Source organism: Rhinoderma darwinii, chromosome 4 (assembly GCF_050947455.1).
Source record: "Rhinoderma darwinii isolate aRhiDar2 chromosome 4, aRhiDar2.hap1, whole genome shotgun sequence".
NCBI lineage: Eukaryota > Metazoa > Chordata > Amphibia > Anura > Rhinodermatidae > Rhinoderma > Rhinoderma darwinii.
In genome coordinates, this window is record NC_134690.1 from 204,656,669 (window position 1) to 204,682,103 (window position 25,435).

At 41.9% G+C, this 25,435-nt stretch overlaps 1 protein-coding gene across 1 annotated transcript in view; it reads left to right on the plus strand.

The window, feature by feature from the left end:
* Positions 1–8,400: 8,400 nt before the first annotated feature.
* Positions 8,401–25,435, plus strand: part of LOC142759668 (cytochrome P450 3A9-like) — a 59,324-nt gene continuing 42,289 nt past the window's right edge. Inside the window, exons 1-6 of the mRNA XM_075862091.1 lie at positions 8,401–8,691; positions 11,810–11,903; positions 13,648–13,700; positions 16,479–16,578; positions 22,340–22,453; positions 22,733–22,821. Coding sequence (XP_075718206.1) covers positions 8,621–8,691; positions 11,810–11,903; positions 13,648–13,700; positions 16,479–16,578; positions 22,340–22,453; positions 22,733–22,821 — 521 coding nt within the window. The 5' untranslated portion in view covers positions 8,401–8,620. The remainder of the gene's footprint in view (positions 8,692–11,809; positions 11,904–13,647; positions 13,701–16,478; positions 16,579–22,339; positions 22,454–22,732; positions 22,822–25,435) is intronic.

Genomic DNA, 25,435 nt, shown 5'->3' on the forward strand with positions numbered 1-25,435 from the left:
TTGCATCTGTTTGCTAATATCCTCAGTTTACCTTTATGTACATGAGTCTATAGGGGTGCAATGTGTGAGTACTGTGCTGCAAGGAGTTTTTAACTTTACACCTATGATGGGGTTAATTACTTTTGCAGATTCTTCTTAAAGGTGTGCTGTTCCATTATCCAAAAGTGTCACTTCAAAGTTTAGGGTTGAGAGTTGAATGTCCTAGGATTACAGTGTACTCAAAGACAAGTCATAAATGTTCACTGAGTGGTTGGACAGCACTATATACAAGATGGGGAAAGTGCTGTAACCATACCTGTGGTGTCCGAGAAATCTACTTTCTAATGTCTGCTCTGAGTGGCGGCTCGAGGTGTTTCCTGATTGAATGCTAGAGCTGTCACTCACATAAGAGGGGAGGGGCTGGCAGCATTCAATGCAGAGAGCCAGGAGCCCAGAACATGAAGGGGCCGCCTCTGTGGCACTTGCAATTGCAGCGCCGTGGACATATACAGTAAATATTGTTGTTCTTTTTTTTGGTCATGCAACTTGCATGACCATCACTACAGGTATAGTTACGCTGCTATCCCTGTCCTGTATACAGCGCTGTCAGCCGTTTTGAGGGCTAAAAATTGCTGAAAGATTCCTTTTAGGTGTGAGTATCACAGCTATCCTGGTCGAATGGTCCACTGTATGTGTAATGTATAAAGGGACGCCATCCTAAAGGGGCTGTCCCAAATGGTTTGTCCAAGATTAGAAAAAGGGTCTGTAAGGAGTTAGAAAATGCATCGCCATAACTACAGAGAATGGGGTAAGTATAAGCTTTATTTTTTTCAACCGCTGTTTTCCGTGGACATTCCGCCCAAAAAAACGCCCCACAACTTGGTGGGGTTATTTGGCTGGAATTCCCTGCACGTTTCAGGGCGGATACGCTGTGTATATTTACGCAGCGTATCTGCCCTGTGTGAACATGACTATACACTGACAGGCAATAGTGTTCTGACATACTAAGTATTCCAAAGCATTATACAAGTGATCAAAGAATCACTGCTTCAAGTCCCCAAGTGGGACAAAGAAAACATGTAAAATTGAGCTTCAAAGTTTAATACAAATTTAAAAGCACCCTATAGAAAAATTAAAGAGGCTCTGTCACCAGTGCCCTGTCTCCTACCTAATCTGATCGGCGCTGTAATGTAGATAACAACAGTGGTTTTTATTTTAAAAAACTATCATTTTTGAGCAAGTTATGAATAATTTTAGATTTTATCTAATTAGTTCTTAAAGAGTCTCTGTCACCACATTATAAGTGCCCTATCTCCTACATAAGGAGATCGGCGCTATAATGTAGGTGACAGCAGTGCTTTTTATTTAAAAAAACGATCTATTTTCACCACTTTATTAGCGAATTTAGCTTTATGCTAATGAGTTTCTCAATGGACAACTGGGCGTGTTTTACTATTGACCAAGTGGGCGTTGTACAGAGGAGTGTATGACGCTGACCAATCAGCGTCATACACTTCTCTCCATTCATTTACTCAGCACATAGGGATCCTCTTAGATCACTATGTGCTGTCTTATACTAACACATTAACGATAATGAAGTGTTTAGACCGTGAATAGTCAGTGAACTTTAATTCCGCTCATTGCAGGGAGGTGTCGGCTGCGTGTAACAGCCGTCACCTGCCTTGTATGGAGCGAGCTTAGCCCGTGAGCTCGCTCCATACTTCCCCTTAACCCTCATCATGTACAGTTACGTGATTTTGCGTGAAGGGGTTAAAGCACAGACAAGACAGCAGTTCAATAACTACGTCCAGCATACATACAAGAAGTGTAGAGTGTGGTATACAGTCAGGTGGGGAATGCAGACATGGAAAGTTGTGTTTTTACTGGAGGTCTTCTTTAATAAAAAATTGTAAAGAGTTTCACTAACAAATAAACTGCAGTACTTTGCACCATACTCTCTAGTGACAAATCTATTGTGAGTACGAGATTGCAGCACAGGTAGAACACAAGAGGACTTTATACAAATGGCATGTAATGGTTGAAGGACTTGACTTTGCATTGGTAGCCAGAAGCTTCCAGCTCCATCTATATTACTTTAGTATTATTATTAATAATATAATAATAATTATTATTATTATTGATAATAATAATAATAATAATAACAACCTTGGTTTTGAATGGAATATGTATTCATCCCTACAAAACATATTTTTACATTACTTTAGAGGAAAAATGGGAAAGTTGTTTTTTTTAACTTTTAACATTTTTGGTATATTACCAAAAACTTTTTTTAAAGAGGTTTTCCCAGTTATATAAAATTGATGGCCTATCCAGCATTATTTAATCGGTGGGGGGCCCGATCTGCTGTTTTGAATGGGCCTTCATTCCTCACCTGCTCATACTGTGAATCGCCGACACAGCGGCAGGTCACAGTATTACAGCCTTCTCACACTCAAGCGGCAAGTCGGTGGATCCACATCCACTACTGCAGGTATGTGACACTATACACACATATAAATCTGAGCTGACATCATGTGCTTTTTACAACTGGATGTATATAATTCCTAGGTCATCTATGTCATTTTTTCATTTGACTACGCCTTTCCGGACCGGACTGTTCCCTTTGTTAGGTCAGTCTGGTCATTTACGTGTAAATTTATTTAGCAGGCTACATGTCAGACATTTTCCAGATACCTTACCCTCTAATATGAGTTTTACTTATCTAAAACGTCATTAGGCTGTGTTCACACGGAGTTTTTTGCAGGAGGAAAATTCCTCCTGCAAAAACTGCTCCAGTAGGTTTTTGCACAGTGGTTTGACAAAAACTCGTCAAAACACTAGTCGAGGTTTTTTTTCCCTCTTTCTGACTGATTGAAATGGGGTTTTGGAGGCGGAAACTGCCTCAAGATGGGTCATGACGCTTCTTTATTCCCAATAAAACCAATATTCAACATAAAATAATAATAAATAAACACACAACACTTTATATTGGATAAACTTATGGCCGCAATGTTTATTAAGGATTACATAAAATCATAGCAACATCTGAATAAATAGAATAAGGCTATGTTCACACAGGGCAGATACACTGAGTAAGGGTAAGGCCACACGGAGCGGCCCTGACACAGTTGCGACCCGGCCAACAACCGTGCTGGCACTGTCCGTTGTGGAAAACAGAAGTAAAAAAAACAACTTATACTTACCCATAGCCATGGCGACGTGTCCCTCTGACGTCCTGCAGCCCGGCCTCCTCGGATGACGTTTCATTCCATGTGACCGCTGCAGCCTGTGATTGGCTACAACAGTCACATGGGATAAAACGTCATCCCTGGAGGCCAGGCTGGACGCAGGAGCATAGAGATTTGGGTAAGTATAGGCTTTTTTTTTTTCTGAGTTGTGATTTTTGCATTGGAATTGCAGCTTTTCCTAGGCAAAATTCACAACATCTGCTATTTCTTGCAGGTTTTACCTCCCTATTGAATTCAATGGGGAAAACCCGCAACCAAAAACCAGGGATTCCGCAAAAAAAAAATGCACCCCAGGTTAATTTATGAACATTTTTTTACGCAGTGTGTGGATGAGATTTGTTCAAATCGAATCCACTTTGCTGCTACTTTATTACGCTGCAGTTTTCTGCAATGAAATCCGATGCAGAACAGTCTGCAGTATTTAATCTATGTGTAGACTTACTCTAACGAATTAATAATAGATAATAATTAATTAAAACCATTAATTTATCAGTTGAATAATCAATAACCAGTTAGCAGATAAAACATGTCAACTTAGCAGTAGCTGGGAGGCTGCACCCCTCTAATAAAAATTGCGACCTCTAATAAACATTGTGACAAAAGGGGAAAAAACAGGGAGGGTGGGCAGGGCGCTGGTATCGAGGCTCTTCCTAAACTGCCCTGAACCACTGGCAACAGGGGTTTAAATACTTTATTTTTTCCCCACCATTCAGACCAGCTGACCAATCAGCTGTTGTCACACATGAGCCGTGTAAACGAGTGCCAATCAACAAGACAGCTCGTTGATCGGTGCTCCTTTCACACGGAGCTCTGTATGAGGACGAGTGCTCATTACTACGATCGCTCGTCCCCATACATTTCTATCATGTCGGTAGCACATCTCCCGGTTTACCAAAGCAAAGTCGATGAGAGTTGAACAAATGTCATCCACATGCTGCGTAAATGCTGAGCGGAGAAAAACACTCAGAAATTGACCTGCGGTGTGTTTTTTTTTTCATCCACAGCATGTCAATTGTATTTGCGTAAACGCAACTCATAAATAATAAAAAATCTTATACTTACTGAGAATTCTGTGTTTCTTCGTCCAGGCCAGCCTCCTGGGATGACGTTTTAACCCATGTGACCGCTGCAGTAAATCACAGGCAGCAGCGGTCTCATGGGATAAAACGTCATCCCAAGAGGCCGGCCTGCAGGACGGCAGAGGGACGCGTTGCCATGGCTATGTAAGTATCAAACTTTTTCTTTTCTACGTGCAGTTTTCCGCAGTCACAATTTGGTGCGGTTTTTCGGACAGAATTCCCTGCGACGCCCAGGAAACACTGTGTGCTTTTACGTGGCGAATCTTCCCTGTGTGAACATAGCCTTACAGTACATCTCTACCTCCCTAAGCTCGACTACCCCTGACTAAGGGTCCTATTAGATGCGTCGTGGAAGCCAATGGCTCAAAATATATTAGACTGAAATTTAGACGAGTGTTCCAACAGACACTCATGCCAGGTACTTTATCCAGCATCCTAATCAGGAGATTTCATACCGATATATATACGAGAGAGGAGAAATAACACACAGATGCTGCTGGTATGCTCAAAATACTCCTCTGGAGGTTTATTGCCAAACTCAATTATAATAATATCATTCAGAAGGGGTGTAGGCTTGAGGTTAACCAATCAGATGCAATGTGACAATATTTCTTATTCAGCCAATAGCAGACGATAAGAATATTTCAAGTAAATAATTCTAATTCTTCATTAAAATGCTGACATCAGGTAACACCTGGAGACAAGCATACAATGGGGTGTTGTTAGTGGTTCGTTCTCATGGGGGAATTTGTTGTGATAATGAGAAATAGTTGCACTTTATGTCTGGGCGTTCAGCCAACCTACTACAATTGGGTATGAAGGCCATATTATGAACACATGAAGATAAGATATTTCTTTGAATTATATAGAGGAAAACAAAATGGAGAATACTTATTTTAGTAATTTGGCATCCTGCTTGATAATTCATAATGTAATTTAATACAGAGAATATAAGCAAATAAACCATCCTTCACAGACGGGCAGATATTGTTTCATGAACGACTAGGCTTTTCAATACAAAGGCATCCTGTGACAAAATATATTCTGAGTGTCGCTAGCACAGCAGTTCCACAGTTCTTGTCACACAGCTCACTCTCCAGCTCCTTCTTTTACAGCAGTTCTCACTCTCTACAGCCAGGTTCACCTCTTCCACCCAATCTTTGAACTCTGGTTGGCGGGAACACCACCATTTTATAGAAGAAGCACCGCCCCCAGGACGGGGGATTAGCCACCCTGCAACGGCCTGGCTCTGTTATGGCTCGGCAGAAATTTGGCCAAGATGGCATAGGGCCCCTACATCCCAGCTCCAATCAATTTAGTTACCAGAGAGCCAACCATGATGCCGCTTCACCTGCCAATAACAGACATAACATTACAGTGCACTTGCAATAACAACACAACTAAAGTACTACTGGCTGGACAGACCACTCCTCCTCTGGAACGCCACCTAGGGAATGAAAAAAAGCATAAGGCCAGAATCACACACTCAGTTTTGATGCAGTTTTTGGTGCAGTTATTGGCTCAGTTTTTTTAGCCAAAGCCAGAAGTGGATCCAAAAGGAAGGAAAGGTATAAAGAGAAGACTGATGTATCTCCTTTCTTTTGTGTGTGTTTGGCTAAAAAAAACTGAGCCAAAAATTGCATCAAGACTGTGTGTGTGATCCTGGCCTAAAGATATAACGCATTTAAAGGCACAGTGCATAAATAGACCATATTTGGCATAGCTACAAATATACAAAATCTGCATCACAGTCCCCTTATACCTCTTCCGTGTAATGTCCTCTGATATCCCATAATAACAGTCTGGACATGCTGGGAGTTGTAGTTCTCTCCTCTTATACTTCCTCCCAGTAATGTCCTCTGATATCCCATAATAACAGTCTGGGCATGCTGGTAGTTGTAGTTCTCTCCTCTTATATCTCCTCCCTGTAATGTACTCTTATATCACATAACAACCTGGACATGCTGGAAGTTGTAGTCCTCTCCTCTCATACCTCCTCCCTGTAATGTCCTCTTATATCACATAACAACCTGGACATGCTGGAAATTATAGTTCTCTCCTCTTCTACCTCCTCCTCCAGTAAACTTTCTCTGATATCACATAACATCCTGGACATGCTGGGAGTTGTAGTTCTCTCCTCTTATATCTCCCCTCTGTAATGTCCATTGATATCACATAATAATAGCCTGGACATGCTGGGAGTTGTTGTTCTTATACGTCCTTATTTATTCCTTCCCCAGGAGTAAGCACACTTTCTCTCTGTGATGGTCATTTTACTGGGGGCGGGGGACTGAGGCTGATGCCGGCTTTACTGGAGGGGGCTGATGGTCATTTTACTGGGGGGGAGGGGCTTATGGTGTCTTTACTGAGGGGTCATTATACTGTGAGAGGGGGGCTGATGGTCATTTTACTGTGATTGGGGGACTGATGGTCATTACTGTGAGTGGAAGGCTGATGGTCATTTTACTGTGAGTGGGGGGCTGATGGTTATTTTACTGTGAGTGGGGGGGTTGATGGTCATTACTGTGAGTGGGGGGCTGATGGTAATTTTACTGTGAGTGGGGGGGCTGATGGTCATTTTACTGTTAGTGGGGGGGTTGATGGTCATTACTGTGAGTGGGGGGCTGATGGTCATTTTACTGTGAGTGGGGGGCTGATGGTCATTTTACTGTGAGTGGGGGGCTGATGGTTATTTTACTGTGAGTGGGGGGCTGATGGTCATTTTACTGTGAGTGGGGGGTGACGGTCTTCGAGTGGTTTACGCCTCTGACCTCCCATTGAAATTAATAGGAGGCAGAAAAAAACTGCGGCGCTCGTTTGGTGCTTTTTTGTCTGCGGTTATCTGTGTGAACATACCCTAAGGCTGGATTCACACGAGCGTGTCCGTTTTGCTCGTCCAAAGAACGCGGCATTTTGCGCGCGCAAAAGGTCCATAAAAACTCTGTGTGTCAGCAGCATATGATGCTTAGCTGCGTGATTTTCGCGCAGCCGCCATCATTATGACACTGTTTTTATGTTTGTAAACAGAAAAGCACGTGGTGCTTTTCTGTTTTCATTCATATTTTTGACTACTGTAGCGCGCATCACGCGTGGCACACGGAAGTGCTTCCGTGTGCCGTGCGCGGTTTTCACGCACCCATTGACTTCAATGGGTGCGTGCTGCGCGAAGCACGGCCAAATATAGGACATGTTGTGTGTTTCACGCAGCGGACATACGCTGCGTGAAATTCACTGACAGTCTGCACGGCCCCATAGACTAAAATAGGTCCGTGCGAGGCGCATGAAAATCACGCGCGTAGCACGGACGTATTATACGTTCGTCTGAATAAGCCCTCAGTGCTTATTCAGGCGAACGTATAATAGGTCCGTGCAACGCGCGTGATTTTCATGCGCCTCGCACTGACCTATTTTAGTCTATGGGGCCGTGCAGACTGTCCGTGAGTTTCACGTAGGGTATGTCCGCTGCGTGAAACACACAACATGTCCTATATTTGTGCGTTGTTCGCGCATCACGCACCCATTGAAGTCAATGGGTGTGTGAAAATCACGCGCAGCACACGGAAGAACTTCCGTGTGACGCGCGTGATTCGCGCAACAGCAGTAAAAACTATGAATGATGGCGGCTCCAAGAAAATCACACAGCCACACATCATATGGTGATGACACACGGAGCTGTTATGTACCTTTTGTGCGCGCAAAATGGCGTGTTTTTTGCGCGCGCAAAACGCACACGCTCGTGTAAATCCGGCCTAAGAGTGTAGTGCTTGTTTTTAGCCATTTTTTGTCGTTTTGTAAACAATTTTTGGTAGGGGTGCCCTGAGAATTTTTTTTTTTCCTGGCGTGCCTCGAGCCTGAATAGGTTGGGAAACTCTGATCTATATGATTACATTTCGAAATGAAAAAAATAAATAAATAATAGGAATTGTAAAAAACATGAAGGTTCATGGGCAGGTCGGTACTGTATGTCCATATGAGTCCCTACTGACATACAGTACGCCTGGCTTTTTCTATTATATTTAGGTGCTCACGGAGGACCCCTTACATCATATTCTACAAATAATTCATGAAATGTTATTGTATTTGGTTCTCAGCTGGCTGGATTGAGAACATTGTGACTCATTCACCTCCCTCGCAACTTTACAACACTGACATATCTGGCCAGGCCTAGAGATCATGTGACTGCTCTCTGAGAAACGGAAGAAGAAGCCCAGGAACAAAGAGGAGTAAACTGAAGGAGTAAACTGAAGCTATATATTGTGGTGCCGAGTGCACAGTGACATTCAGACAGCGGAAAGGAAAAAGTCAGCAAGGATCATGAACTTTATGCCAAGTCTCTCCCCTGGCACCTGGATATTATTGGCTATCCTCTTGCTGTTGTTTTTACTGTGAGTAACGAATACATGTGATTGTACAATGTGTCCTTTTTATTACTATAGCTGCTAATGTACTATATTATATCATTATTATACTATAATACAGTACAGAGGGAAGTGGGGTCTGTAACCACATTCATGATATGAATTGCACTAAATGGTTTACTACAGAGGCCCCCAAATGTTCTTAGGTCAACAGTTACATTCAAAGATAACAGGTGGTTAGTCTATTATTAAAATATGGCCAGAATCAAATAAATGTTAAAGTGGCTTTGCGACCAGTTAGCTTATCTTTCCTGACTATTTAGACCGAATCAGCTGACAATTAATATCTCCAGGGACTGGCACAAATGTGGGCCGTCGTCTGAGGAAACTTATGGGTCGTGAAAACGAGCGCCGATCAATGTGACCGCTAGTATGGGGAAGAGCGATTGTTACTATGATCACTCGTCCCCATACATTTCCATCATGTCGGCAGCACACCTCTCTGTTTACACAGGGAGACGCGCTGCTGACAACAATAATATTTCACGCTGCATAAACGATACAATCAGCTGATAAACGAGGGTTTGCTCGGTTATCAGCTGATCTTTGCCCTGTTTACACATGGCAATGATCGGGAATGAGCATTCATATGAACACTCGTTTGCCTGATAATTGGCCTGTGTAAAAGGGCACTTAGGGTATGTTCACACGCAGTGTTTTCAGACATTTTTCAGGCCGTAACGTCCTGAAAAATGGCTGAAAAATCGGAAGCAGAACGCCTCCAAACATCTACCCATATTTAAATGGGAAAAACGGCGGGGCGAAAAAGAAGTGCATGCCACTTCTTCAGCCGTTTTTGGAGCCGTTTTTCATAGACTCTATAGAAAAACAGCTCCAAAAACGGACGTAAAAACGCGAGTGGCTTTTGAACTTCATTGGTTGTTTTCCCTTGAAAACAGCTCCGTATTTTCAGATGTTTTTTATTTTGTGTGTGCACATACCCTTAGTGTTCGCAGGAACCCAGACTGTTTAGCCCACAAAGGATTGCCTATACTTGGAACAATTGTGTAAAATCCTCAGCTGTGAGAAATTTTAGGCCCTGTTCACACAGAGATCTTTGCAGGCAGCAAAAATCTGCCTCAGAATTCCTTCTGGAAATTTGAGGCAGATTTTGAACTGCCTGCCCTTTTTTTCCACATTTTACCCATCGTTTTTCGCCCTTGGGCATTGAAACTAATGCAAGAACTGCAGGCAAAAAACGCCACGAAAAAAAGCTCGGGAACTAGTGACGCAGGTTTGTCCTGCATCCGATTGATTTCAATAGGAGGTCAGAGGCGGAAAACGCGGCAAGTAAGGACATGCTTCTTTCTTTCCCCGTGAGTGGCCAAATGCCGCCCAGGAAAGAAAAATGCCTCAGTCTCCCATTGTAATCAAAGGTCGATTTCAGACATTTTTTTGGCGCTTATTCCGACACGGTTTCCACATCAACATCAGCTCCAGAAAACTCTGTGTGAACAGAGCCTTAGGTCAGTACAGGTTTTTAGTCTCCGTGTGTAAGCACTAACATTTCTATTCAGTGACAGTTAACAAAGAACTTGATAATGGTGAGGGACTTAAAGAGGCTCTGTCACCAGATTTTGCAGCCCCTATCTGCTATTGCAGCAGATAGGCGCTGCAATGGAGATTACAGTAACGTTTTTATTTTTAAAAAACGAGCATTTTTGGCCAAGTTATGACCATTTTTGTAGTTATGCAAATGAGGCTTGCAAAAGTCCAAGTGGGTGTGTTTAAAAGTAAAAGTCCAAGTGGGCGTGTATTATGTGCGTACATCGGGGCATTTTTAATACTTTTACTAGCTGGGCGTTCTGATGAGAAGTATCATCCACTTCTCTTCAGAACGCCCAGCTTCTGGCAGTGCAGACACAGCCGTGTTCTCGAGAGATCACGCTGTGTCGTCACTCACAGGTCCTGCATCGTGTCGGACGAGCGTGGACACCGGCACCAGAGGCTTCAGTTGATTCTGCAGCAGCATCGGCGTTAGCAGGTAAGTCGATGTAGCTACTTACCTGCAAACGCTGATGCTGCTGCAGAATCAACTGTAGCCTCTGGTGCCGGTGTCCTCGCTCGTCTGACACGATGCAGGACCTGTGAGTGACGTCACAGCGTGATCTCTCGAGAACACGCTGTGTCTGCACTGCCAGAAGCTGGGCGTTCTGAAGAGAAGTGGATGATACTTCTCATCAGAACGCCCAGCTAGTAAAAGTATTAAAAACGCCCCGATGTACGCACATAATACACGCCCACTTGGACTTTTACTTTTAAACACACCCACTTGGACTTTTGCAAGCCTCATTTGCATAACTACAAAAATGGTCATAACTTGGCCAAAAATGCTCGTTTTTTTAAAATAAAAACGTTACTGTAATCTACATTGCAGCGCCGATCTGCTGCAATAGCAGATAGGGGCTGCAAAATCTGGTGACAGAGCCTCTTTAAAGAGGCGCTGTCACCACATTATAAGTGCCCTATCTCCTACATAATGAGATCAGCGCTATAATGTAGGTGACAGCAGTGCTTTTTATTTAAAAAAAACTATCTGTTTTCACCGCTTTATTAGTGATTTTAGATTTATGCTAATGAGTGTCTTAATGCCCAAGTGGGCGTGTTTTTACTTTCGACAAAGTGGGCGTTGTACAGGGGAGTGTATGTCGCTGACCAATCGGCGTCATACACGCCTCTCTTATTCATTTAGTCAGCGCATAGGGATCCTTTTAGATTCCTGTTTGCATCACCATTGATTTCAATAGTGACAGGTCCGGTGCAAATGGTTTCCATTTGTCACCGTTGTATAAGGGTTCAGTCGTTTTGACGGAATCAATACCATAGTTGACTGCGCTATTCATTCCGTCAAAACAATGGAACCCTTGAACAACGGTGACAAACGGAAGAAAATTTGCACTGGATCCTTCACCATTTAAATCAATGGTGATGCAAATGGAAACCTAGGGTTTCAGTTTGGATTCCGTTCATGGGTTCCCCTGAGAGAAAAGTCAGATGGAACCCATGAACGGATTCCCGACGGAGATGTGAACGAAGCTTCATATGAATGTATTTATAAAATACAATGTTGTGTTTTTTTTCTCAGTTATGGAATATATCCTTATGGCATATTTAAGAAGTTGGGAACTCCTGGACCCAGGCCACTACCATTCATTGGAACATTTTTGGGGTACAAAAAAGTAAGTATATGAAACAGTATATTTTTGTATGCTATAGAAAAAGCTGCTTTAGGCCTTGTTTACAAAAGCATCAAAACTATACTGTGTGAACCTGGCCTAAATGTCAACTGACTTTTAGGCCTCATGACTTGTTATTTTCATCAGGGTGATATCCGTTTTTTTAACTGATATCACCTTGACACATTAATTTCAATGGGGCCATGCACACTTCCGTTGTTTTAACGGGGCTGTGTGGCCGTTGCGTCAAACATAGGACAGGTCCTACTCTTATCCGTTTTTGACGGAACAGTCAAACACTGATTTGGTCCGTGAAACAACGGACTGCACACGGAAGCCATCCGTGTGCGGTCCGTGTTTCACGTATCCGTCATTAACGGCCATATGACGGGCAATGGAAGTGTGCATGAGGCCTTGGGCTACATTCACACCACAGTGAAAAAAATGGCCATTAAAAACTGATCAACTGTCAGTTTTTCATGGCCATTGTGTGTCTCCAAATTTTCATCCATTTCCAGTCAGTCTGTCTGTTTTTTAATGGCCGTTTGTCATTCGTTTGCCATCTTTTTTTAATGGCCGTTAAAAAAAAAAAAAGGATTTCATTTGTCATGTTTTTTTGACCCAACCCCCTGAAAACACCACGGTGCCCATGTAGATAGTGCTGCAATGTCCCTGTAGATAGTGCCACAGTGCCCACTGACACTAATGCTCTCATAGGGCTAGTACCCACATAGTGCCACAGTGCCCACATAGTGCCACAGTGCCAACATATCTGGATAGTGACGCTGGGGGCTTCTCCAGAAGCAGAATCCCTTGCGAGAGCGGTGTCCGGCCGCCGATGGATTCCGCTCCTACAGGGAGCTACAGTGGCGTTATCTATGGGGGATGGGGGGCTTGCTATCATCAGGCAGGAGGGTGCTATATAAATGGAGGGGTGCTATTTGCAAGACTGGAGTCCCTGGCCAGAGATCTTGCTATGCTCTGGCCGGGGATTCCATTGTTGGAAGCCCTGACTTCACTGTCCTTATATGGACCGTAATGTCAAGGGCTTCCCCGGGCTCAGCGCTCAAAGTAGCGCTGTGTGCAGGGATTCCTCGGCCAGGAACAGTTTTTACCAGCCGTTAGGATTGTTTCCTGAAAAATGGCCCAGTAAAAACTGATCCATTGACTCCTATGGGCCGTGAAAACTGACAAAAATAGGACATGTCCTATTTTTTGACGGCCAATGTTCACTGGCTGTTAAAAAACCAGCCATGTGAATACAACCACAGAACTTCATTTTTCTGAAAACGGCTGTCACACGGCCGTTTTTCACTGTCGTCTAGATCTACCCTTAGGAATAGTATTTTTTCATTATCTATTATTATTTACAAACATTAGCATTGATTTTTGTATGGTTTGACGTACACTTGGGGGGAGATTTATCAAAACTGGTGCAAGGGAAAAGTATAGCAGTCACCCATAGCAACCAATCAGATTCCAGCTATCATTCTAGGAGGGCGTTTGGAAAACGTTGCTATTTTATGCATCACGTATATTTTTACAACGCTGTTTTCAATTGTAAACAGTATGGAATCAATTACTAGAACAGTTTCTTTTAAAATAAATAACATAAATCAAAGCAAAAATGTAGTCTTTGCATCCTTTTTTCCCTATTCTTTGGTAATAATGTGGTAGGGTTATGTACCGTCATTGCCTTGTGTAAATGAAGTGAAACAAACATTAGTGATATATTCTGTTTTTTTAGGGTATCGTCCAATATGATATGGAATGCTTCAAGAAATATGGAAAATTGTGGGGGTAAGCTTAAATACTCAAGTAAATGTTTTCATGTGCAAATTTTAGGTTTGTTGCACTAAGGGCTCATACACACAGCCATACGGTTCCATACAAACTCTGAGCTGTACCTGAGGCCCTAAAATATCTCTTTATACCTCCAATTTTATGCTGTATAATGGAGGCATCGCTTTTAGGGGTACTATAGCCCCTAGAAGTGCCTACAGCCATGGTTGCCAAAAGTCCCAAATTTGCCAGCCATATTAGTCCCAGGCACTTTCCTGCAAACCAGGGGGAAGGCGTACAACGCCAGTTTTGATATATATATATATATATATATATATATATATATATATATATATAATGTGTGTATGTACGTATATATGTATATGAATGTATTTTTATTTTTTTTAAATTGGCTGTTATCTACTGGAATAATCCAATAGATGATGACCAATTTAAGTATCCTCTCCTTACCCCCGACTCCTGTTCAGCAGCAGCATCGGCTCTTTTTCAACTCCAGGCGCCACTTCACACAATGTCTTAAAGATGGCCAGCATCAAGATTCTATGTGTGGAGCCTGAAGCAGAAGAGTAGCCGGAGTTGCTTAAGAGCCTGCAGCCAGGAGAGGAAAAATAGTTAGTGGGGTCTGATCTGGGGTCTGGTCTAAACTATGGGATCTGGAATCATTTTGGGGAATTGAATTAAAGGGCTTTATAAAAATGTTAACTGGCATGGCCCCACGTGGCGTATTTCTTCCGCAACTGTTCGCATCAATGCTGCACAGAATCTGCGTTGCAGATTCTGTTGCGGATCTGCCCAAAATGTGCAGTAAATTGATGTGGACTGGCCGTTGCGTATTGAGGTGAAAGTACTTCCCTTCTCTCTATCAGTGCAGGATAGAGAGAAGGGACAGCACTCTCCCTAGTGAAAGTAAAAGAATGAATTTCATACTTACCGGCCGTTGTCTTGGTGACGCGTCCCTCTTTCGGCATCCAGCCCGACCTCCCTGGATGACGCGGCAGTCCATGTGACCGCTGCAGCCTGTGATTGGTTGCAGCCGTCACTTAGACTGAAACGTCATCCTGGGAAGCCGGACTGGAGAAAGAAGCAGGGCGTTCTCGGTAAGTATGAACTTCTATTTTTTTTACAGGTTGATGTATATTGTGATCGGTAGTCACTGTCCAGGGTGCTGAAACAGTTACTGCCGATCGCTTAACTCTTTCAGCACCCTGGACAGTGACTATTTACTGACGTCGCCTAGCAACGCTCCCATAATTACGGGTGCACACACGTAGTCACCCGTAATTATGGGTGCACACACGTAGTCACCCGTAATTATGGGTGCACACACGTAGTCACCCGTAATTACGGGAGCCCCATTGACTTCCTCAGTCTGGCTGTAGACCTAGAAATACATAGGTCCAGCCAGAATGAAGAAATGTCATGTTAAAAAACCAATACGCTCCGCAGCACACATAACATGTACATGACATCTGCGGACTTCATTGCAGAATTTAGAATCTCCATTGAAGTCAATGGAGAACTTCCGCAATGAGTCTGCAACCAGTCCGCCACACGTCCGCAACAACCATTGTATGCTGCGAACACCAAATTCTGCACCACAGCCTATGCTCCGCAGCGGAATTTTCCGCATCGTCTAAATGAACACTACTAAAAAGTAGTGGAAGGCAATGGAGAAACGGGCCCGCTGCGGATTAACGCTGCGGAGTGTCCTCAGCGGAATTCCAGAGCAATTCCGCCACGTGGGGCCTTGCCCCTACTGCAAATGGCATTTGAGAGCACTGTTGATGGCAATTCCCTTCCTCTATACTGTCCTTACTGTAAGGCCCTTATAGTAAGGACAGTTTACAGTGAAGATTTAAAAAAAGAATTCAAAATAAATATATATATATATATATATATATATATATATATTCTGACAAAACCTTCATGGGACTCCATGTGCTTCTGAATAGGCTGCATACACTCTGATCTGCCTTGTGCACTAGGCCTAACTCTCTAAACACTGGCATTAAATAATGCACACATTCATACAGTGCAGATTTGTTTGTTTTTTTCATACATTACGTTAAGGCAACAAAACGTTTGTTTCCATAATAAAAGGGTAGTATAAGGGCTCATGTACACGAAAGTTGTATACACCGGCTGTAGCCTGCTATGGGCCCATACTGTATGCCGTATGCATGGGGGTTTACTACATCCTTTATTCTTTTTATCGAAAAGTACATTATTTTTGTATGTTTGTTCCACTCAATTGTTTCAGCTCATTTAACAAAATTGTATATAAGACAAAGTCGGCCTGAATAAAGCTGACCATACACTAGTAATATTGGACAGCCGAAAAGGCAAATTTAGGCCATTTTCTGATGCGTTTTTGTGACATGTACGAGCATGACTGATGCTGACCGAATGCAGCTATGTGTGGACAAGTTCTTCTTCCGTGTTGGATCTTTTCAGTTGTTGTGGAGTGCAGTCCTGTAAGGTCATTCATGCCAAATGACAGATCTGCATCCCATAAATCAAAGCCCAGACCATTCACAGATCAAAGCAGAGGTCGATTGGCGATTTGTTGTTTTTACTTATGGATCTGTTGTCCAAAACATCAATGTTCACAATTCTTTCAGAAAACGGACGCCAGCAATCACTAATGTATGGCTAGCTTCAGTGTAGATTTTAAATTTAATAATTGAATTTATTGGCCCTAAGTGAAGATTTCACGGTACTGTAGCTCATTCTTGTATGCTCATCGATTCTAACCTACTTATTGCTGTTTTGCAGACTCTATGACGGTAGACAACCAGTGCTTGCAATTTTAGATCCAGTTATTATTAAAACCATCTTGGTGAAAGAGTGTTACACTAACTTCATGAACAGACGGGTACGTGTACAATAGAGATAATCATGGAAATAACAATTTCTGCTTCATGATACTCTAGGGCTCATTGATATGAGTCTTTCTGAATGGTGTCTGCACAGAAAAAGTTGTGAAAAATGTGCGATAACCTTAAAATGCAACATCTAAGTGCAGTGCCACTCCGGCCGTTTTTCATGGAATCCCAGTGGCACCCGATAGTTTCCATGAACCCATTCACTTTAGCGGGTAAACCGGGTCCGTGAAAATGGACCCGACTTTCTTTTTTTTTTTTTAAACATTCGATCATTATTAAAGATTTTACAATTATTACATCATGAACTGTTGTTCAAAGAAAGAAAGAAAACTAAAATAATAAAATACCAAGAACAAAAACCAAACACTGTCATTGCTGTAAGGTATATAAGGTAAATAGACGTATCATCAAAATGACATCATATAAAATATTTCGATTGAGACCAAGCTTACCACAATTGCGTATTTCTACGGTGTACATCATACATCTTAACCCCTTAATGACCGCCGATACGCCTTTTTACGGCGGTCATTAGTGGGCTTTATTCTAGAGCGCCGCTATTCTACGGCGCTGCTGTAGAATAAAGTAAACAGAGCAGGAAGTGTCAAATCTCCCTGCTCTCAGCTGCTAGAGGCAGCTGAGGGCTGGGGGCGTCCCTGCTCTGCCGGGTGAGATCGATATTAGTATCGATCTCACCCGTTTAACCCTTCAGATGCGGTGCACAATAGCGAGCACCGCATCTGAATGGTTTTGGAGAGAGGGAGGGAGCTCCCTCTCATCTCACTGACACCCGGCCATAAAATCGCCGAGTGTCTGTGTCTTCTATGGCAGCCGGGGGTCTAATAAAGACCCCCAGGTCTGCCTGGAGCGAATGCCTGCTAGATCATGCCGCAGGCATGACCTAGCAGATGCCTGTCCGTTTTAAACGGACAGGCAGTAATACACTGCAATACAAAAGTATTGCAGTGTATTATAATAGCGATCGGAGGATAGTGAAGTCCCCTAGTGGGACTAGTAAAAAAGTTAAAAAGTTTAATAAAGTTAATAAAAAAAAAAAAGTGAAACAAAAAAAATGAAAAACCCACTTTTTCCCCTTACAAACTGCTTTACTATTAAAAAAAACTACAATAAAGCAAAAAAGTTACACATATTTGGTATCGCCGCGTCCGTAACGACCCCGACTATAAATCTATAACATTATTTAACCCGCACTGTGAACGCCGTAAAAAAATAAATAAAAAACAATGGAAAAATTACTGTTTTCTGTTAATCCTGACTTAAAAAAAATGTGATAAAAAGTGATCAAAAAGTCGCATCTACTCCAAAATGGTACCAATAAAAACTGCAAGTCGTCCCGCAAAAAACAAGACCTTATACAGCTATGCCGACGCAAAAATAAAAAAGTTACAGCTCTTCGAATGTGACAATGGAAAAATGTAAAAAATGGCTTGGACATTAGGGCCCAGAATGCAAGCAGGGGGAAGGGGTTAAAGGTTTCATGGTAATATTGGCTATTAACCCTTCTTATAACATCAGAAAGGGACAGGGATATGGGAGATATCCAAGATTGAGCTATTGCAAGTCTTGTAGCAATAAGTATATGTTGTATTATTAATCTAGCGGAAGGAACAATTTTGTCTAAAGATATATCTAGTATAGCAAATTTTAGGTTTGTTGTATTACGCACAGCCATACAGTTCCATACAAACTCTAAGTTGTACCTGAGGCCCTACAATATCTCTTTATACCTCGAGATTTTTGTAAGGGAATCTCAACTAATTCTCCAATAAATTTAACCCCTTCCCGACATTTGACGTATCCATATGCCAGATTCGGGTAGGGGAAGTATGGAGCGGGCTCACGGAGTGAACTCGCTCCATACGATGCCGGTGTCGGCTGTATGTTACAGCCGACACTTCAGAGTAACTAGCGGCATCACTCTCGAGCGCGATCCCGCTAGTTTAACTAGTTAAATGCTGCGGTCAATACCGACCGCAGCATTTAAATCGTCAGAAAGAGGGGGGCGACCCGCTCTAACAGCTCATCGCGCCCCCTGCAACGCAATCGCGGGGGCGATGGTTGCTATGGCTGCCTGGGGGCTTAATGAAGGCCCCCCATGTCCGCCATCTTTGTACACCTATTAAGCCTTGCCTACGGCAGGGCTTAATAGATGCCTGTCAGAATCACGATATATTGCAATACATTAGTATTGCAGTATATCATGCAAGCGATATAAGCGACTATTAGTCCCTAGGGGGACTAATAAAAAAAGTAAAAATTAGTTAAAGTTTTTTTTTGTGTAAAAAAATAAAATAAAATATTAAAAGTTCAAAAAACCCCCCTTTTCCCATTTCCCCCCCTAGAGAATAGTAAAAAAATAAATAAATAAACATAATTGGTATCGCCGCGTCCGTGAAACTCTGAGCTACTACAATATATTATTATTTAACCCGCACAGTGAACGCCGTAAAAAAAAAATTGTAAACGCCAGATTGTCTATTTTTTGGTCACCTAATCTCCCACAAAAAATTAAATAACAAAGTGATCAAACCATCGCATGTACACCAAAATGGTATTATTAAAAAACTACAGCTTGTCGCGCAAAAAATAAGTCCTTATACCACTTAATCGATGCAAAAATAAAAAGTTATGGCTCTCGGAATTTGGCGACACAAAATAAATTTTCCTTTTTACAGTTAGGTTTTTACTTGTAAAAGTAGTAAAATATAGAAAAAACTATACATATTTGGTATCGCCGTAATCATATTGACTGGCAGAATAAAGTTAACATGTTGTTTTAATTGCACAGTGAATTCCGTAAAAACGGTGCGCAAAAAACCATGGAGGATCGCTGTTTTTTCATTTTCTACCCCACAAATAAACGAAAAAACGAAAATGAAAATCTAAAAGTTGTTTACGACGGGAATGGGTTAAAGACTTGTTCCCATAGCGATGCAATTACTGGGCAAAGCCACCACATCTGTAAAGGGGAACCTAATTGTCTGCAACCAAGCCAACATAAATTGGAGAAGCCGGGAGACATATGGGCAATTCTGGTAGGAGTCAGATACCATCTAAGATGTATTTTTTTTTCATCAACTCCCAATGGTTAACACATTTTGAATGTTTCGGTGCCCAGTTAGCAGCTTTAATCCATTGTTCTTCCGAGAAGATTTCTCCCAACTCCCCCTCCCAGTTCAACATATGATTGGCTTTGCCAGATTTCTCTAATTTAAAAATTATGTCATAACCAATAGGCAACCCTTTAGGGTATGTGCACACGATAGCAGGCATTTACGTCTGAAAAGACAGACTGTTTTCAGGAGAAAACAGCTGCCTCGTTTCAGACGTAATTTCTCCTCCTCGCATTTTGCGAGGCTTCTCTGACAGCCGTAAATTTTGAGCTGTGCTTCATTGAGTTCAATGAAGAACGGCTCAAATTACGTCTGAAAGAAGTGTCCTGCACTTCTTTTTATGAGGCTGTATTTTTACGCGTCGCCGTTTGACAGCTGTCAAACAACGACGCGTAAATGACAGGTCGTCTGCACAGTACGTCGGCAAACCCATTCAAATGAATGGGCAGATGTTTGCCATCGTATTGTAGCCCTTTTTTCAGACGTAAAACTCAGCCTAAGGGTAACCGTGCCAGTTGAATAAAAATGTATGAAATGACGTAAGTTTGGAGGCTTTAGCTGGAAGAGCCCTTCCTTGTATACAGTGTCTAATCTGGAGGTATTGGTAAAAGAGTGTGAGGCAACTGAAAAGATTTAGCTACATTTTCAAAGGAAATAAATTGTCCAGAATCCAGAAAATCTGAGAAGGATGTGAGACCGGCAGATATCCAGGGTTGGAGTGAGATGTGCGGTATAAGAATTTTTATGACTGATAGTGGAATTAAATTACTAGAGAAATGAACCCATTTGTTTTTACATATATATTCAGCCCACACCTTCAAAGAGTCTGTCATGGTCTGTAAAGGCAACAATGGAGAGATAGCTCCTAAGTATTTTGTCATCATTAAATCTCTAAGAGAAAGGCTCGTAATAATTGAATCTTCCAGAAGAGACCAAAGGTGAGTCCACGGGAATTCCACCAAGAGTATAATTGGTCCATTACAGCCACTATATTATATGCTTTCACATTTGGTACACCCAGTCCTCCCTCCCTAATCTTGCGGTATAGAATATGTTTTGTACTCTAGCTCTTTTGTTGTTCCATATGAAAGTTAAAAATAACGACCGAATTTGTGACAGAAATGTTGAAGGAATGAGGAGAGGCAAGGTTCTACATAAATACAGAAATTTAGGAAGTAGTATCATTTTGTATCATCAAGTGAATTCTAGCAATCCATGATAAACTAAATTTATCTATTCTGGCACAATCCTGACGTAACCTTAAGAGTAGATTAGAATAATTTGTTTGCACTACTTGAGAAGGTTGGGGAATAAGTTGAATACCCAAATAAGATACACCCGAGTCAGCGCAAGTAAACTCAAAATTAACCATGGAGGATTTTAACTGAGGCGAAATATGAATGGGCATTAATAAAGATTTTGAAACATTTAATTTATAATAAGAAATTTCTGAATATTGATGAATAACCTTAAGTATCTCAGGCACCGAAGTAAGAGGGGAATGACATGCAATAAGCACATCATCTGCGTACAGACCTATTTGATGTTCTATGTTTCCTGTTGTAATGCCTGTGATATCGGTAGAAGTGTGGATCATTTCAGCAAATGGTTCCATACATAACGTGAAAATTAGGGGAGATGAAAATGGACCCGACTTTCTGATACGTGGAAAGAAAGGACATGTCCTATCTTTCCACAGATCACGGACGGGACTCGCCTGCGCACACTGTCGTGTGCATGTGGCATAAGTGTATTTTCTTGCAGTTTTTCTCTTTAAACAACAAAGCTAACCCTATAGAAAGAAAATCTTTTGAAAAATACACAAGTTTTAATATAAATATATGTGTATACTTATAATTAGAATACGCTGCTTGGAAAATATAAAAAAATATAAATAAAAAAAATCCTGTGCGGATTAATTTGATGTACCAAACTGTTGATTTGGCCACTCCTAACATTTGTGCTATCTCTCTGATGGATGTCTTCATTTTTTTCAGCCTAATGATGGTCTGTTTCACTTGCATTGAAAGCTCCTGTGACCTCATGTTGTGGGTTCACAGCAACAGATTCCAAATGCAAATGCCACACCTGGAATCCACTCCAGACCTTTTACCTGCTTAATTGATGATGGATTAACGAGGGCACAGCCCATTAAATAGCTTTTGAGATAATTACCTTTGGTCCCTTGAAAAAGAGGCAGCTACATATTAAAGAGCTGTAATTCCTAAACCCTTCCTCAAATTAAGATTCGAATAGCCTCAAATTAAAGCTGAGAGTCTGCACTTTAAGCCCATATTGATTATGTAACTGTATATTCAATATGTTTTGGTAAACCGCTAAAATGCCAAAACTTGTGTCACTGTCCAAATAATTCTGGACCTAACTCTGACTTTGGGGATGGCATGGTCCTCTCAACTCCCAAGGAAAAACATTTATTGCCTAAAGTTTTAATTTAAGCCATTAATTAGACTGTGTAAGAATTTCAAAAACAGTTAAAGAAAATACTTATATGTTTCCACTTTTTTGGATCTATTGTTGGTTTTGTCTTTGCAAATAACACACCAAAAATAAACTGTGTGAATAAGGTCTAACATGCTATTATGTTTATTTACTGCAGAATTTTGGTCTCAATGGCCCATTGGAGTCTGCAATAACAATTGCTCAGGATGAGCAATGGAAGAGGATTCGCACTGTTCTCTCACCCACATTTACCAGTGGGAAACTCAAAGAGGTGATTACCAATTTGTCTAGAACAGCTTTTCATTTTCATATTAAGGCCTCTTACACATGGCAGTATTACATCTCTGTACAACCTCCGAGTTGTATGAATCTGTAATAGGGCACCTATAGACTTCTATGGGGCCCTACTGTACCTCCGTATACTTTAGATTTAATACAGAGGCATACGGAGGTGTTTTTTTTTATGTTGTATTCTGGACTGATATGTACCTAATGCCTGAGAGTAAGGAGAATAGGTTTTACATCAATAACTGACATATCTTATTTTTAGATGTTTCATATCATGGACCACTATTCAAATCTGCTTGTGCGGAATATCCAGATTTATGTCGACAAAGAAGAGCCATGTGACATGAAAGAGTAAGTCTGTTCTTGAAAATTATATCGTAAAGCGGAATTTTACTATTGTAAAAACAATTTAATTATTTTTTATACGTTTGGATTAATACTGTATTTATAGACACACATTTATTCTTAGGCCCTGTTCACACGGAGTTTGAACAGGTAAAAAAAAACCGTTGCGGTAAAAAGAAGCGTCATGACCCATCTTGAGGCGGTTTCCGCCTCCAAAACCCCATTTCAATCAGTCAGAAAGAGGGAAAAAACGCCTCGACGAGTGTTTTGACGAGTTTTTGTCAAACCGCTGTGCAAAAACCGTCTGGAGCAGTTTTTGAAGGAGGAATTTTCCTCCTGCAAAAAACTCAGTGTGAACATAGCCTTATGGAGTTTTCAGTTTTTGGATGCTTTTAGTAGAATATTATTGAGTCTGCTTTCAAAATATCAATGGCATTAAACAAATGTGACAGGGGGGTACTCAAGTCTTTGGCATTTTGGCATATCCACAGGTTATGGCGTAAATGCCTGATAGGTGAGTGTCTCAGTGTTAGGTCAAACACCAATCGGGGGAATGGCGGCCTGCTGTCCCCTATTCCTGGCCGCCACAATCTCTGAAGTTGATGTCGAAGTGGCCGATATGCAGAATCAGCAGACGGGGATCAGTAAAGGGTTCCACACCAAACAGGCATTTATGGCATATCCTATATGTCTGTTCTTTTACTTGTGTCTTTCTGTCACACTCCGATCAATCACCTTGTCCCAACTACAATGCCACCTACAAAGAGCTGCCAAGCAGCGTAAACAAAGGGGGCATCGCAGCAGTGGCTAGTGCAGAACAACAAGATTTCTGTGCTTCCCGTAATATCTATTTCTCGTTGAATCCATTGGGGGACACAGCAACATGGGTATATGCTACTGCCACTAGAAGTCGACACTACGTAGGAAAGGGTCTTAGCTTATTCAGTTTGTACAAAAGCAATAAGAAAAAAAGAATACAAACATGTCGACAACAAAAAATAATAGGACGGAATCTGTGTCCCCCAAATGGATTCAACGAGAAATATTTTTACAGTGTGTATAAAATTCTTGTTTTCTCGTTAATCGTTAAGGGGACACAGCACCATGGGACGTCCTAAAGCAGTCCCACAGGGTGAGCAAAAACAAATTAAAAGTACAGTCATACAACTGGCCTAACACATAGCTGCCTGCAACATTCTGCGACCCAGACTGAAATTAGCAGAGGCCAAAGAATGAATATGGTAAAACTAAGTGAAGTGTACACAAAAGCCCAAGTTGCAGCCTTGCAGACCTGAACAACTGAAGCTTGATGCCTGACCGCCCAGAAGGCACCAAAAGCCCTTGTAGAATGGGCAGTAACCTGAAGGGGAGGAACTTTACCATTGGACTGATAGGTTTCCAAAATCATAGCCTGGATCCAACACGCAATAGTGGCCTTGGATGCCGCCCAAGCCTTAGGTAGCGCCTCAGGAATAACTAAAAAAAAATTGCCGCGCCGAAAACAACTTTGTTGCAGCCGCATAGATTAGGACTGCTCTTACCAAATCAAGGCAATGTAAAGCTGTTCCCACAGATGAGATGGGTAGCGGAAAAAAGAAGGGTGAAGAATCTCATCATGAATATGGAAGGTAGAGACCACCTTCGGGAGAGAAGATGAAACAGGTCGGAAAATAATCTCATCCTTACGGTTGACTTAAAAACGTGAATTGCAGGACAAGGCAGCAAGTTCTGAAACCTGCCTGATGGAGGTGATAGCTACCAGAAAAGCTACATTCCAGGGAAGCAGATGAAGCAAACTGTTTCTCAAATGTTCAAAAGGAGTTCGTTCCCAGAAGGATCCCAAGGCTTAATGGGATGTCTGAAAGGAGGGACCATGTTAGTTACCCTCTAAAAAAAATCTTTACCTGAGAACCAAAACCAAAGTTTTCTGAAAAACAATAGACAGAGCAGAAATCTGACCCTCCGGGAAGTTAAGCCAAGACCCTGTTCAAGGCCTGATTGAAGACATTTTATAATACAGCAAAAAGGCTGGCCTACCAGACCCCTGTAGCTGAAGACACGAGAAGGATGGCACCAGAAGACGAGCTGCAGAAGAGTGGAAGTGCTGAGAACCGTTTTTAAAGATAACACCGGCCAGTAAAGGACTCCAGTGTTCTGAAGGCTCAGCCCTACCCTCAAAACTTGCCTTCCAAACGAACCATAGACAAAAAATGAACAGCTGACAGACCAGGGGTGGAGGCAACAGCAGGAGATGACTGCGGCCCACACAAGACAGAAGCTGAGTACTATATTCGTTCACCAAGCAAAAATGCTCAAATCAGCGAAAACAAAATACAAAGCACCAAAGGTAAGGGTATTCAGGCTAGAAGACCAGAAAACAGCCCAAGAGAGGAATGACTCCTCAATAAAAACAAAAAAGCCCCTAGAGAAAGTGGACTTCTAGTATTTACCCCAGATAGCTGCCTGTAGAATAGCAATAGAGGGGGAGGGGAATATAGTTACCCTCACACCTGTTTGGGTGCACGCAGGGTCACCTCTTCAATAACTTCGGACATATAGTGGGGTACTGGTACTCCGCCTGTGGAAGCAAAAAATATAAATTTAGGTAACCAGCAGAGAG